The 15,464-nt window shown below is 34.5% G+C and overlaps 1 protein-coding gene across 1 annotated transcript; it reads right to left on the minus strand.

Annotated features, from left to right (window-relative positions):
* Nucleotides 1–624: 624 nt before the first annotated feature.
* On the minus strand, nucleotides 625–12,858 carry LOC306866752 (ubiquitin carboxyl-terminal hydrolase 3-like). Its single transcript, XM_079412081.1, has 15 exons — nucleotides 12,344–12,858; nucleotides 9,635–9,695; nucleotides 9,245–9,388; nucleotides 8,991–9,074; nucleotides 8,802–8,883; nucleotides 8,160–8,242; nucleotides 6,527–6,640; nucleotides 5,679–5,792; nucleotides 3,823–3,969; nucleotides 3,092–3,198; nucleotides 2,934–3,014; nucleotides 2,734–2,852; nucleotides 2,537–2,650; nucleotides 1,704–1,771; nucleotides 625–1,465 (listed from the first exon to the last, which is right to left on the minus strand). The coding sequence occupies exons 1-15, from the start codon at nucleotides 12,432–12,434 to the stop codon at nucleotides 1,300–1,302; spliced, it is 1,575 nt and encodes a 524-aa protein (XP_079268207.1). The 5' UTR covers nucleotides 12,435–12,858; the 3' UTR covers nucleotides 625–1,299.
* Nucleotides 12,859–15,464: the final 2,606 nt, after the last annotated feature.

Here is a 15,464-nt window from a genome sequence, read left to right on the forward strand (position 1 = left end):
TCGTTTTTTTACCCTATTTGCATTGTGTAATACAGAAGTGGGGCACAGCTAGTCTCAGCCTCAGACGGCACACCCACGGACCATCTGATGCATATTTGTACACACACACACAAATGGCATGCACTTCCTCTATTTGGCAAGCTATAATCTGATTGGCTCATTTTGAACAACTTTTAAGGAAACAAAATCAAGTTTAAAAAGGTACAAGGTTGCACCTATTAACAATTGTGAGGAAGAACGAATCACTGGATTTCAGCTGCAACTGTTCCTAAATGTTATGTAAAAAAATTAACCATGGTTGGTCCTTTGTGTCAATCAGAACCAGAACTTTTGTTACTTGAAATAATATTTAACTGAAATAAAACCTTTAATCTTATTTTAATTCTGCTATTTGTGCAGACATTTCTCATTTAACTTGATGTACTAAAATAACGAAAACTAAAACAGAAAATGACTAAGAATAAAATAATTCAACAAATATTCATAAAAACTATACTTACTAAAATAATACTGGTCAGAACTTGTGAAGTGAGGTATTGGCCAACCTAAGCTGCGAAATGGACCAATAAATACAATAATTTATAGCATACGTTTAAATTTTGAGAATAATATAATAAACAAACCAACTTTTGCACAATCTGCATCCGTTTAATTCTAAAAGGACAGAAAGTGTACATCTGGTCAAACACTTTCAAGCGTAAAGGAAATGAGACAAGTGAGCTACTGGACCCTTCAAAAGTCATTTTCACATTAGTGAGGTGATCAGATGACATTTTGTTTTGTCACGTAAAATCTAACATTTCAAGTTTTAGTTCGGAAATACCTCCATATCAACCTAGATCAATGAACAGCAGGCTCAGGAGACGAGAATGAATTTCCGAGCCTAACAGAAACAGTTTTTCCTGGAGCAGCAAGCAGATCGTTGGCGTGAGTAGGAGACGTCAGTGTCTGACACAGAAACGTGACAGCTGTCATCATTTCAGACGACGGAAAAACACTCAGTGAGGAAAGGAAAAAATCAATTGTAAAGCATTTTGTTTCTACAGTCAATTTGAGTTCATTCGGCAGACAAAAATCCCCCTGAAGAATTGCCTTTGGAATCTCATTTCACACTGGTGGCGTATGAAGACAAAAAACTGGGACAGTCTATTAAACGGAAAAGTCATCAAGTCGAAACGCAAGCAGCAATTCGGTTTGTATTGAGGTTTTGTGACTCAAAAAATCATAACTGGATAGCATAAGACATGAGACAGATGACTGCACACGCATGAAGGTCCGATAACTGATCTGGAGGAAGTCTTAAAGCTTGGCTGGACTCTCTTGATCGGTGTGCTCTGTGTAGAACAGAATGTAGGCCTTGGCTTTCAGCACAGCCTCCTCACTGACCAGAGTGACCGTGCTGTCATTGAAGTGGTACCATCGGCCCTCGTGAAGCCCGTATGCTGTGTAATGTCCTGAGCCGATGCTGTGGGAGAGGACAGAGATCTGATTATCTGTCCTCAGTGTGTGAATTGACTAATAGGAAAGATCAGCAGAGCTACTGATATAACATCACCCCCTAGTGGAGGACAAAGAAACCCAACTTCAGGCTGGTGCAGTAAATGAGATGTGTGCTACAAATGAAACATTTCTCCATTACAGTTGTGGGAAGTGAGAAACAGTGTTATACTGTTATTACCAGAACAAGGCTAGCGTTTACTTACCCAGATCCATGATGCACCACTACTGCAGCAAGATCATACAGGCATCTCTCTGGCAAGCTGTTTTCAGGCTGAGCAGAATTACATAATTGTTATGAAATCAATAATACATCAAACAAGATACCATATAATATAACAAAAAAATTATATTTATATAATATTGTAATATGCTTTATATAAAAGGTATATAATTAATATTTACAATAAATTATACAATTAATTGTAAATCTAATTTTGTGATAGTTAAAATAATTACTATATTGAAGTAAAATAACTTATATATTGTATTTGTTATACTTTAATATATTATAGTGCACAAATTTGTAATTTATTTAAATATAAAAACATTTTTAATGAGTTTCTGCAATTTATTCATTTATTTTGTGTATTTTACTTATTATTTAAGTGACAAATAAACATTACATTATTGCTGTATTAGTACTTAATATTATCTTTAAAAATAAAATTATTAAATATTAAATGAATATGTAGTTATTCAATTAATGTTATTATTTCACTACTTTATTAAATAATTAAATTTACAGCTTTTTATTTAAATATAAAACAAATCTTAATTTTACATAATTATATTTAATTTAATATTAATAAAGAAAAGATATATAAATACACACATTGCATTATTACCGTACTATTATTTAATATCTTTCAAATAAAATTAATAAATATTAAATTAGTTATTTAATAAACCGTAATATGAATACTATTTACTATTTTATATAAAATAATTAAATATTATAGTTATTTAAGCATTAAAAACTAATTAAATAACATAACTTATTACAAAACTATAATTAAAAAACAAGTGGTTCACTCACCTCTAGCAAGTAGCTTTTCATGTCAAGGCCACGCATTGGAAACTCTACATAGGTGTCAATCTTATTCCTCAGAAACGCTGTCCAGTGAAACCTCTTCAGATGCAAACAAAGCACCTACACACGGATTAGACATTGTATAACTATTACAAAAGACATAAAACACCATTTATTTAAAAATCTGATTTTCTACACGTCACCTTGGCCAGTTTCTGGATCCAGAATTTCTTGGTGGACTTTTGTCGCTTTTTGCACTTGTGACACATGTAGAGCTCCGTTTCATCCAGCTCCTCGAGGTCTGTGAAACTCCGAAGGCAATCTGAGAGACAGCTCATACTGACTTGGCTGCATTTTGGTTGATTTTGTTGACTATGTAATAGTATCTAATAACATCTCTTACCATTTAAAGTGCACGTCGGCCCTGGCTCTTGGTCTTTTGTGGTCTTAATTCGAAATTGGCTGGGAATGTCCAATGAGAGATCTGGAGGAGAGCGAGATTTAGCGTAACCATAGCGACAGAGGCCTTCAAAGCTTTTATAGACCGAATTGACAGCTTACCAAGGAATGGATCAAATTTTCGAGACTCTGTGCCACATATCAAGCAGTACACCTCGTTCTGCAGGATGCCACCAAACACAGATGTAACGATAGTGGAGGTCCCATTTCTGAAAAAAAAAGCACAAAACCACTCTACATTATTAAATAAACCCATACAAGTCCGATCACGAGAGCATTCGACGGAATCAGGACTTTGTGAAAGCACATCTAGTTCATCTATTCACAGCAGGATTAACCTGCCATTTTGTTGAGCACAATCCACTGAGCACGCCACAACACTGCACTTCCTTTTCAATAACCCCGGCAAATCCACTCAGGTCACCCTCGGGCTTCCTCACTTGTCTGCAGCTATTAATACAAACACAACAGGGTGGCTCTGGCTCTAGCAGCAGGCAAATGTGGGAACAGCCGTGTCTGTGTACAAAAAAGACTTCCCTCTGTGTGGCGTAAAGAGTTATCTTTATCATTGCTGCCCACGTACTCACTAAACTAGTAGGGAAGATATGGAACGAGGGACGGCCTGCTGAGATAGACCTACCTCGAATTAGAAATTGCCCCGAACCATCTGTGTAGTTCACTGAAGATAAGTTGTGCATTTATTTTTGTGGCGCCTGGTTTGTGTTTGAAGGGTTGCTTACTCATCGAGTGGTGTACGTTTTGGAAAGGATGACCTGTTTGTTCAAACAAAGGTGGATTGGGGGGGTACAAATGATGAATGTGTGTGATCGTACATGCAGCATTTGCTCTCGCAGGCGTGTTTGGCTCGGTCCGGGGACAGGGTGGGACTGGGCGACCCGTTCTTGCTCCCCTGCATCTCTCGGTGGAGATGATCCAGAAGGTAACGTAGGAACTCGTGAGCATCCTGTTGCTGGTAACCCCTGCAAAATACACCAGACAGTCAAGTCAAAAATGTACTTCCTAAAGAGATTGCTGGTGTTATTTTGAATGATTCGTCAACACGTTACTTTAAAGAAAAAAAAAAGTTTGATCTATCTATTGTTTGATTGATTTCTAAATTGTTTGATCTATCTATCTACACTATATGGACAAAAGTATTGGGACACCCCCTTCTTTAGAACAGAAAAAGGCACAAACAAAACTGTGGCAACAAAGATAGAAACATAATTCATGTATTTAGAAATTGTATTTCCATCTCTGTTGCAACTGTTTTAGAAGTGTCTAAAATGAATGTACTCTGATGCACAAGTCATTGCTGTTTGGTGATGAGTTTTTGGCTCAAGGTCTGCATTTAAAGTCACACCAGACGTGTTCAGCTGGGATCATTTCTTTTTTAACCTTGCCTTATACACAGAGGCATTGTCATGTTAGAATAGAAAAGGGTCCTGTCTAAACTGTTGCTATAAAATTAGAAACACAATTCCCTAGACTATCATTATATGTTTAAACATTAAGATTTGTACTCATGGAAATTACTAAAGTAGTCAAACCTGTTCATTAGAAGGGGGTGACCCAATACTTTTGGCAATATAATCTGTCTGTCTATCTGTCTTTCCATCCATCCGTCCATGTTTTAACACCATATCAGCAACAATTGCTATATTCATGGCAACATGAAGCTTTTAAGAGGATGTTGGCTGACTTGGAGACAGCCACATCTGGCTGTAGATGTTTTGCCTGATGTGTTATGGATTGTGGTTGACTTTAAAGGATTTGCTTTTTCAGTTGTATTATGTTATTATTATTTTTGTGTATTTTGTGTCTGTATGTATGTATGGTTGTACTCTGCCTATCTTGGACAGGACACTCTTGAAAAAGAGATTTTTAATCTCAACGAGTTTCTTCCTGGTTAAATAAAGGTAACTTTACATTACATTTTTACTGTTTAATACTGTATTGTGCAATATTATTGCAGATAATAATATAGTAGTAAAATTTAAACATTTGACTTTTAATATTGTAATATTAAATACATTTAGTACACAAACAGAACAAACATTAGTAATAGAACAATATATATTGCTAAGGCTGATATATCTGTGAATTTTTGGCATTTTTAAATTATTGATACATTTGCCCAATACATTTTTCTTTTTTGGACAAAGTGCGGGAAGCTAGGAAACAGAGCTGATAAACTGGTCCTTATATGAGAAAATATGATTCTCAATGCGCACATATTTACTAGATTATTGAGTGCACTTTTTATTTTCATGTTTTTTTTTGTAAAAAATACTAAAATAAGATTATAAAATCACAACGCTTCTAAAGTATAAATCAGTTTATTTAAATTTCCTCTTCAAATGTATTAATTTTCTAATTATTTCTTTCTAATTATAATATTTAATTGGGTAAAGTGTTGTATGCATGTGTACTTATGCATGTGTTTACATGCATCTTTAAATTAAACAGTCTGACATCTATCTATCTATCTGGTGACATTCGGCCATAAAAAAAAATCCATATCGGCCAACCAATGTTCACTAAAAATAGACAAAACAGACTAAATATTTTTCTAAGTGCTTGAATAATGAAAAATGCAACTGAATTTTGGTGAAATTTTAAAAGCTCAGGATGACAAATTCAAGGAAAAACTGCAACACATTGTTTAACTGTTTGATTTTTATGATACCTGAAACTTGGCATAATTTTCCAGATGACATAAAAGAGAGCGTCTGGACTGAAGGCAGTCTGACTCCCCTGCCAAAGTGAACAGAGTGTTTTCCTGAACTCCTCAACCAGAGACCTGCACAACAGAGCAGAGAAATAGAGGTATGTTAATGGACATCACAGGGACTCTAGTATATCAGAGACACCAGGACAGTTCTTATAAACTTATAGATCAGGCCTGTTCTTAGGGTGACAGATTGCAGAGAAAAAACTGCTTAAACCAAATAACACAATGTAACTCGTCATATAATTTTGTGTTTAGGGTAACAAAATAAATAGGCTTCCCTCATCCTCAAAAACCATAAACAAATTACAAAACAAAGCAACAACAAAAACACTCAGCCTATTAAATACGGGTTGTAGTAAGGATAAACATGGATTGTGTCAACGATCAACCACAGTGTGTTTTGAGAGCTGAATTTTTCCATTTTTCCCTTTTAAGACTTTATCATGTTTATAATTGACCAAATAATTACATATAACTCAAATAAAAAAGTTAATTAAAAATTTTATTTAAAGTTAATAAAAAGTATATTTTCATTTATTTTTAATTAAACATGCATCTAAAATATCAGAATCACATTTTATATATATTTTTAGATTTTATATAGTTTGATATGTTATAATTTATAATTATTTTTGTAAGATCACCATTTTCACAGTAGATGTTTGTCAAGGTATAATAATTCTTTAAGAAACAAAAACTATAACCATTCCACAAACATTCAGACTAGTATGGTATGGCATTGTATATGATATGGCATATATAATATCTACCCCCCCCTTGCCATTCAGTGGAGAGGACCTTACACACTGCTGTCCCCCTGACTTCTGGTGTGGTACATTCTCCTTCCTGCTGTTTTCCCGCTTCGTAAGGCCACCGAGGGCAGCTCCTTAAAATAACAACTGAACACCTGGATGTTGCTGGAGACAGGAAACAAAAACCAGTGTTTAACCAAACAAAGATGTCTTAAACATGACTTGGTATATCTTTCCAAACGCAAATTAAACATCGACAGTATGCCAGAATACTATGGTAACCTTGCCAAGGCTTCCTTTTCCATGGATCATGGCCAGCAAAAGTGCGCAAATAGAAATGTTTTTTTTAGGTAGATTTAGTGTTTTATCCAGGCCTTAAAAAAACGATAACAGCTCAGCAATAAAAGACCCATGAAAGATGAAAAATAATTAAAATTGTCATTAAAATTATAGTGCAGTTTGATGACAAACTTTGATATAGACTTGTCAAAGCCTTGTCTGAAAGTTTTAAATAACTTAGAAAAGCTTAAAGTTTGAAGGTTTTTATTTGTCAAAGTCAATCAAATGTTGCAAACACTTTTTAGCATCTTGCTAGCATGATTTAACATGATTTTACATACTGCTAGCATGTTTTAGTATGTTGGTAACATATCTAGCTTGATTAACGTGTTGCTAGCATGTTCCTAGGGTTTTTAACATGTCACTAGCATGATTTAGCATTTTGTTAACATGTTAACAACATACTAATATGCTAATGTTTTAACATGTTGTTAACATGATTTAACATTACTAGAATGTTTAAGAATGTTGCTAGCATGACTTAGCACATTGCTAGCATGATTTAGCACATTAACATGTTGCAAGCATGTTAAATCATTTTGCGTACAAAACTTATTAAAAAGCAATACATTGTTAACATGACTTAATACATTGATAGAATGTTTCTAACATGATTTTAGCACACCGCTAACATGTTTATCGTGCTGATACCATTTTTTTTCGTTGCTAGCATGTTTCTGGCATTATTTACAACATTGCTAATATGTTTAAACATGTTGCTAGCATGATTTAATGCATTGATAGCATATTCTAACATTAATTAGCAATAGCATGATTTATCCCACAAACATTTCTTACTATTACCTTTTACTTGCTATTACAGTTGTGCTACTGTAATATTTTTGTGGAAACTGTACATTTTGTTCAGGATTTTTGATAAATGTAAAGTCCAGAATGACAGCATTTCTTTGAAATAGATTTTTAAATCAATTTAATTAATCTTTTCTAAATAAATATATTATTTTGTTTAATCTTACTGTCGACAAATGTTTGATGTGTATGGTAGTGTACTTCAGTGAAATGAATGTTTTCCTCAGTAGTTTGTGATAATGTAGGCTGAATGGTTTAAGTGATATTTGGCACGAGCTGTTCGCTGCGGTTTAACCATCAGCCCGGCCAGCGTAAGGTTGGCTGCGGTGAGCAGGCAGACGGCCTAATTCATCCCCTGGCTGCCCACCAAGCTCTCCTCCAGCCAGCTCACAGGCCACAGAGGCACCGTTACCTGCCAGCACATACTAGAGGCTCCAGCAGAGACTTTCAGCCTCCACCAGCCGGGCCACCGACACCCTGCCAGGCCACGCATCGCCGGCTGCCCTTGGCTCGGGGTCGTGAGGGTTGCTCTTACCTCAGGGACTGGAGAATGGCGTTCATGAAGCAGGTGTTGCCCAGGTTTCGGAGGCCCGTGGCACACTGTGCTATGGTGCCGTCCTGTGTGGTGACATTAAGAAAAATTATGGATCCAGAACACATTTGACAAATGATGCATACAAAATTGTAATTAAATTAAATTGTAATTCAAAAGTATGCACTTCGCTAATTAAATTTACAAAGCAAAAATCTGGATACTTCTGGGTAAATCTGGGTGTTGTCACCTTATACTGCAACTGTAACTTATACTGAATGTGTCAATATTTAATACTAACACTTTATACTCTCTATCAATAGATAGATCGATAGATAGATATATTTGTATAATGTTAATTATTTTGCCCTCAAAAGCATTATTTTCATTATATATAAATAAAATAAAAACAATTCATTAACTATTTTAACTACAAATATAAACTAGTATAAAATATTAAGATTTTTTATATGTTTATATAAAACATAGTGAGTCATCTGCACTGCATGGGGAAGTTTTTACCTTCCAGTAATTATTAACAATTAAATATGTGGTGAGATATGTGGATGGACATATCTAGTTTTTCTTAACCATATCTTAGCACACCATATCTTACACACTTATCTAAAATCCAATTAAACTCACGCTGTCTTTCTTCAGCTTGCTGTCAGGAGAGGAACTGTCTGACAGTTTTCTCTTCCTCTGTCTGTCGGTATTAGACACAGAGCTGAAAAAAAAGAGAATGAATCAGTTCAAAAACAACAATATAATCAATGTATTTAAGTGATGATGATTGATAATGGATAGATGCACATTGACAAACACCAGACGTACTTTTCCAAACTCTGCAGATGTTCTCTGACCCTCTGCACATGCCCTAGTTTTGTGTCGTTCACCACAAATTCATCACATCTGTAACTACAGGAAAGAAAATGGCATGAAGGTTAAAAAAAAACATGAAAGATTAACACATAACACTGTTCAGGAAAAATACTGTATGTACTGTCCCTTTAACACTCATCTTACTACTGTCCATTTAAAAATATTTCTGGAGAGAAAAATAGGGGAAGAATATGGAAGAAACTAACCAGAACGTGCTATAACTGTTACAGTCCATACACACAGAGTGCTGCTGACCCTTCTCGCTCGACTTTTCGCGCTCTGGCTTCCTTTGACCGCCTCCTGGTGCCTGAATCTCCTCAAAATGCTTTTTTGCATGGCCATTTACATACCTGCCACAGGAAACAGATGCAAGGTCATTTAATGTGTGAAATTTAATATTTTAATAATTAGAACGCATTTCATTTTAATTCACTTTTATGTACTAAAATAAGTTTTATATTTTGTACGTTTTAATATTATAATACAGCTTAAATATAATTTTAAACAATCAAGAAACTATGAATTTACATGTAATATTTACTGTAAGTCATATATAAAGAAACAAAACCACTAAAAATATCAATGTAAGCACTCACCTTCCACAATGCACGTTCAAACACGTCAGGCAAACCCACGGGCTTTTGTTTGACCGGCAAACTACAAAATATCAAAATATACAGCATGGTATGATTTGGCATTTTACAAATGTATAAAACAAGACCATTTTAATACTTTTTTTATTGATTATTTTGCCTAGACGTGTCAAATTGGCAGCTTCTCTTGGGCTTACAATGCTTAAAAAAATGAAATAAGTAATATATAGCATACATATAATAAAATATAAAAAAGCATAAGCATATTTTTAATCTTGGGATTAAAAATAATAATAAATAAAATATTTTATACCATATATTTTTCTTTATAACATTTATATCATGCTTTAAATATTTTTAAATTATCTTTTTTTTGTATATATATAACTTTACAAACGTAATTTTGTATTTTACAGATGCATGAAAGCAGACCCACATACTCAAGACAGGAAACCTAGTGTATAATAAAGACCTCTGTAATAAGCAGAGATAAGGTGGCATGTTAACCTCATGCGAATGTAATCTCTGGCTGTGGCCTGCTGGGAGAGAGCGCTTTGTTCTAATTGCCTTGATCACCTTCCCTCCGAGCGCACAACAAGCATCTGAATTAGCCGTTGCTAAGGAACAGTCGATTCTCGTGAATGCTGGTCTGTGCACGACCTAACAAATGTGGAAAAAGTCAATAGACCCCGTCCATCTCCTCGTACCTGCTGACCGCCTGTGCACTGATTAAGAAAGCGCCAATGCTTTATATAATGTGCTTCACACAAAAGAAGCGACGTTCTAACAAAATCACACTGTTATGAGGACCAAAGCCATATAAACAGGTATGTCATGACTCGTATACGATTTTCCCAAAGAATCTGCCATAAAGTCGTATTAATTTATATGGTATTGAAGGTGGGCCATAGTTCTGTTTTACTAGTTCAGTCATTTAGGTAATACATTTTTTTTAGCAGTACTAATGATTGACATGTTTCATAAGTGTGAAATGTGTTAAACAAGAGATATGGGGCATTACTCATGTGCTGAGGGGCCACTGGGCGTCACACCCTAAATGTTCATGGGTTTTCAGTGTAATTTAATGTCAATTCATCTTCACTCTGGTCTGGTCAAAAATACACATCTTCACAACCTATTATGTAATACTTATGGACGCATGACTTGTTGGTAATGTTACTGGTATAAAAGTATAACTAGCATTATATTCATTTGATGTATGTCAGTTAGTATGAAAGCAATATTTACAACCGCCGTCTGAAATTGTTTTTTAATCATCAATGCTAATATCTACAGAGTGGAATACCTGAAATATTTACGACATCAAATAAGATGTACACAAAATGGTTACATTTAAATAAACACTTATTTCACTAGTTGTTTATACTCAAGACATTTAGGTTTATTAATAAAAAATAAACGCTGTTCTTTCAAGCCTTTTATTTATAATGATTATAAATGTTTCTTTAGCAGTAAAGCAGCATATTAGAATGATTTCTGAAGGATCATGTGACAGTAATGATGCTGAAAATTCAACTTTGACATCACAGGAATAATTACATTTTTAAATGTATTAAAATAGAAAACATTTATATTGTGATAATAATAATAATTTATAACATTGCTGTTTCTACAGCCTTTGTAAGCATAAGAAACTCTTTTCAAAAACATTTTTTTTTAATTGTGTCGACCTCAAACTTTTGCATGGTGGTACTAGGCCATATTTGGAATATTGGCCATAATATAAAACTAAAATTTGATATTGTGCACCCCAATAAATAATATCTCTAATAAACTTTTATTTATAGATTAAATCTATGCATTTCAAGGAGATTCTGATGATGATAATACAAACACACAGGAGATCCTGCTCTTCTTTCCACAAGTTCATTGCCATGAGACCTAATGGGTTACTTTAAAGCTCTCTCCAGCCTTTAATGGCTTCCTCGAATGTTCTCGGGAACATTTTTTCCAGCCCCTGTAAAAGCAGGCCCACACTAAGCCAATAATTACATCTACAATATCTTGCTTTTAAATGGCTACTTTCCTACCAACAGCAAATGTCAAAATCCAAAAAGGAGAGAAAAAAAAGTTACAAAACGCTTTCAGATCCTTTGTATTTCAGTGCTTTCTTACACATGTAAAGCCATGAATGTATAAACATTACACTAATGTTGTAAAAACATTGGTAGATATTATTTCCGGTTTATTTTGAGGTCTGCATTGCATAGGAAATCGGTTTGTATCTTAAATGAACAGTTCAATATAAAGCAAATAAAAGAGCCAACCACAATCAAATTAAAAGTCACTAAGCAAAGAAAGCCTCACTCAAGTCTCTGAAAGGGTGAAATTAACAGGCGAAAGGAAAACGGTGACAATCGTTTAGTATTGTTTTAAAACAACACATTTCCTTGAAATGCCTTCATAGAACAATAAGCTTTTCGCCTTTCAAACTCAAATTAGCAAGTTTGACTGCTGCGTGAAGCTACAACTACTCTGTTTGTGGGTTTAATATTCAATAAAGCGCATTTCTCATCATATTAGATGTTTAAACGTTTTATTAGTACAAAAACACAAAAGTCTCCTAGCGCGAGCTGCTGAGAGCAATGAGGCACTTAGCCGGTTGGGCTAGCTCGAGCTAAGTTAGCTCTCAGAGGTAACTGACTGAATTATTACTCCTAATTAGTGAATTATGATTCGCATGTAACTCACCAGAGCAGCACCATGAGGAAGGGGAACCGTTGGGGAACCGGGTCGGATCCACCGTTATACAGACACTGGAGTTGAGGTGAGGGCACTCCATGAGTCTGTGTGCTAGCTAAATCACTAGCTAACCCAGTCTGTCCTCTTCTGGGTGATTTCTGTGGTAGTTTAAACTCTAAAAATGTGTTTTCGCTTTCCAGTTGGTGGATTCTTAAACGTTTAAATGCGTGAGGAGTGATGTTGCTCTGCTTGTGAAGTCAGTTGTTATGGTTTAAGAGAGCAGACATGCATGCACACACTAGGACTGGCTCAAAACCTACTGAGAGCCCTACCTAGACAGCAAAATACAGAGCGTACTAAACAGTCTTCACTCAGATTATTGTCTTGAGTTTGCTTAACTTTTCCTTTAATGGGATGTTTACTCAAGCGTGTGTATTAATCGACAAAAAGACATAATTCATTCAGAACAAGGGCTATATAAGGCGAATAAACCTTCATAGGCAGAGCAGTGATAAACACAGAGAGAGGAAGTGGTGGAAATACGAGCAAATGTTGAGCCTCAGGACGAGATGCTTCATAGTTTAACTATTTTCCAAGTCAATATTATATTGGAGATGTTCTGAAACTTTTTGATGCTGTGAATAAAACTATTGATAGCAATATAATAACAAAACATGTTCTGTAAATATAAACTTGTATTAATTTATTTAGTAGAAAGAAAATAAAAAAATATGTATTATAATAATTATTCATCTTATTTTTATTTTTACTTTTTCATTATTTTATTTCTGAACTCATAAAACTGACTAACAGCAACATAATCATTTCTGTAAATGTTCACTTATCTTATTTCATGTTTATTATTGCAATTATCCATTTTATAGAGAAACATAAAACTACAAATATCAATATAATAATACATATAATATAATTTGATCAACTTATTTATATATATTTATTATTTTTACAATTTTATGCTATTATTTTCTTTGAAAACCTCTGCTTTATAATCATGCACTGATGTTGTGTCGCTATGAAATTATATATACAGTTACATGTCCCATGATTCATTTTCCAAGCATTGACAGGCAAACAGTGCCACACTTCAAGGCATTTAAGACCATACACACATTTCTACTTTATATGTTTGTTGTGATATGACCAGTTTAGCGGACATATAAAACAATGCAAATTAGAAATGGACTTTCAAATATATAGACACAAGTATAAAGTACAAGTAAATAAGCAACAGGAATATTATGTATGTACCTTTTTATTAAAGTCATTTTTACCTGTACATCTTAAAAAAAAATGCAAACAATGATTGGCCAAAAGTTTCAATGTACATTTGTGGTTTAAAATTTAGGATTGGATTGTAGAGACTTCGAGAGTTGCTGGCTGTGCTTCTCCTTCTCCCATCTCAATGGACTGCTCTTTCAGCGGTTTCTCTGCAGTCTTTTCATCTTTTTTCCCACGTTTCTTCGAGCTAGGCCTAGAAAAATCCATGTTAACATGTAACTACAAAAAAACAAATTGCCAGTAAAAACCAATAAAGCCAAACACAAAAATGTAATGCCATACTTATTCTTGACAGCGAAGACAATCACCACAATGAGAATAACGGCACCAATAAGACCAAACACAACGCCCAAGATAATTCCTGATGGGATAATAACATGTTAATATAATTGAATAAAAAATTCAAACGAGTTGAAAACATATTTAAGTTTCACTTACCGACTGGTACATCTGATTCACCAGAATGGTCTTCAAGACCTTCATCTATTCAAACAAATACACATTAGCATGCACTTTTGCATATATATCTCTGGGTAAAATCATGGCCACATACCTGCTGCATTGAAACATGTGGCATTGCACCAGTTCATTGTGAGGAATCGGTTTCCATTGCCCACACAGCCGCTCCAGAAGAAAGACTTGCATGTGTGATGTTCAGGACTGTAGTAATAACGGAGATAGTTACCGATACATTCCCCTGGCTTTTTTGGAAGATAGCAAGCTTGTCTTTCTGTTAAAAACAGTGGAAAAAAAATTATAACAAAAATGGTGTCTACCACAGGGTGGCAGTATTATCTTAAATCAAGCATTGTTTGGATTAACAAATGAATGAATCAGTCCATAATAATGTGCATTTCATATATAAATGATGTTATTACCGTCCTTAGGAAAGAGTTCATCGGCTCTTTGTGAACAGTTTCTCATGCACTGCCTCTCTGTTATGAAACGGTTTGCATTTCCACCATTCCCAGAGTATCGGAACGGAAAACAGTTGTCTTTTTCTGCATCATAGAACATATAAACCCTAACCTCGGCCTCAGATCCCGTCCCTGTATCTGCTGCTAGACTGCAGGCCGCTACATTTTTGGAGAAAAAAAAGACAGAAAGTGATTTGTACAAGATTTAGAGAATCACAATTAAAAATAAACAAACAAAACATTACATTTGCTACATTATGCAACAATGATAGAAACAACCATGGAAATGGGAGTGATCTTTGTATCTTGAATGAGTAATATGTAACTAATCTGGCACAGTCCACACCTAGTTTTTATGATGATTGTAAATATTGTATTTTTTTTTTTTTTTTTACAGTATGTTAATGATTTCTAGGGTATTAGACATGGACAGCCAACGTGTCCTATAAAACCTCAAGACAACGGCTTCATTTGTACCTGTTTGTACAGTTAAAAATATTCTCTTTGAATATATAAAGTTGTAGGTCCAAATAAATTTGCAATTGTAAACAAACAGAAATATCAGTTGCCTGATTCTCAGTAATAACATCAGTTGCAATGCCCAGTGTCATGAAAGGTGTAGACTCACTGGCTAATGTTATACTTGTTAGTTTATGTTAGTTTTTATGAGTGAAATCTATTCAGACTTGCCCATCCCAACCCGTAGTGTGTTCTGGTTCTGTTAATTATACATGCTGTTGTAGCTCTATTACACTTTCTCCACTATTTATGTTACAGGTTTTACTTCCAGTAAATATTATGTCAATTCAGTTTCATAAGTCTTATTTGTCATCACAATTTTGCAAAAACTTTTTTTTAATACAACACTTTATATAGAGTAAAAAAAAAAATGGTTGTATAAATACAACAGGGTC

The sequence above is a fragment of the Barbus barbus genome (genome assembly GCF_936440315.1).
Source record: "Barbus barbus genome assembly, chromosome: 48".
In the NCBI taxonomy this organism is placed as follows: Eukaryota; Metazoa; Chordata; class Actinopteri; order Cypriniformes; family Cyprinidae; genus Barbus; species Barbus barbus.

Coding starts and splice junctions, on each gene's coding strand:
- LOC306866752 (XM_079412081.1), bottom strand. CDS start 12,434: ATGGAGTGCCCTCACCTCAACTCCAGTGTCTGTATAACGGTGGATCCG. Junction 9,389..9,634: donor TTGAACGTGCATTGTGGAAG/GTGAGTGCTTAC, acceptor TTCCTGTGGCAG/GTATGTAAATGGCCATGCAA. Junction 3,970..5,678: donor AAAATTATGCCAAGTTTCAG/GTATCATAAAAA, acceptor TGTATTTTGCAG/GGGTTACCAGCAACAGGATG.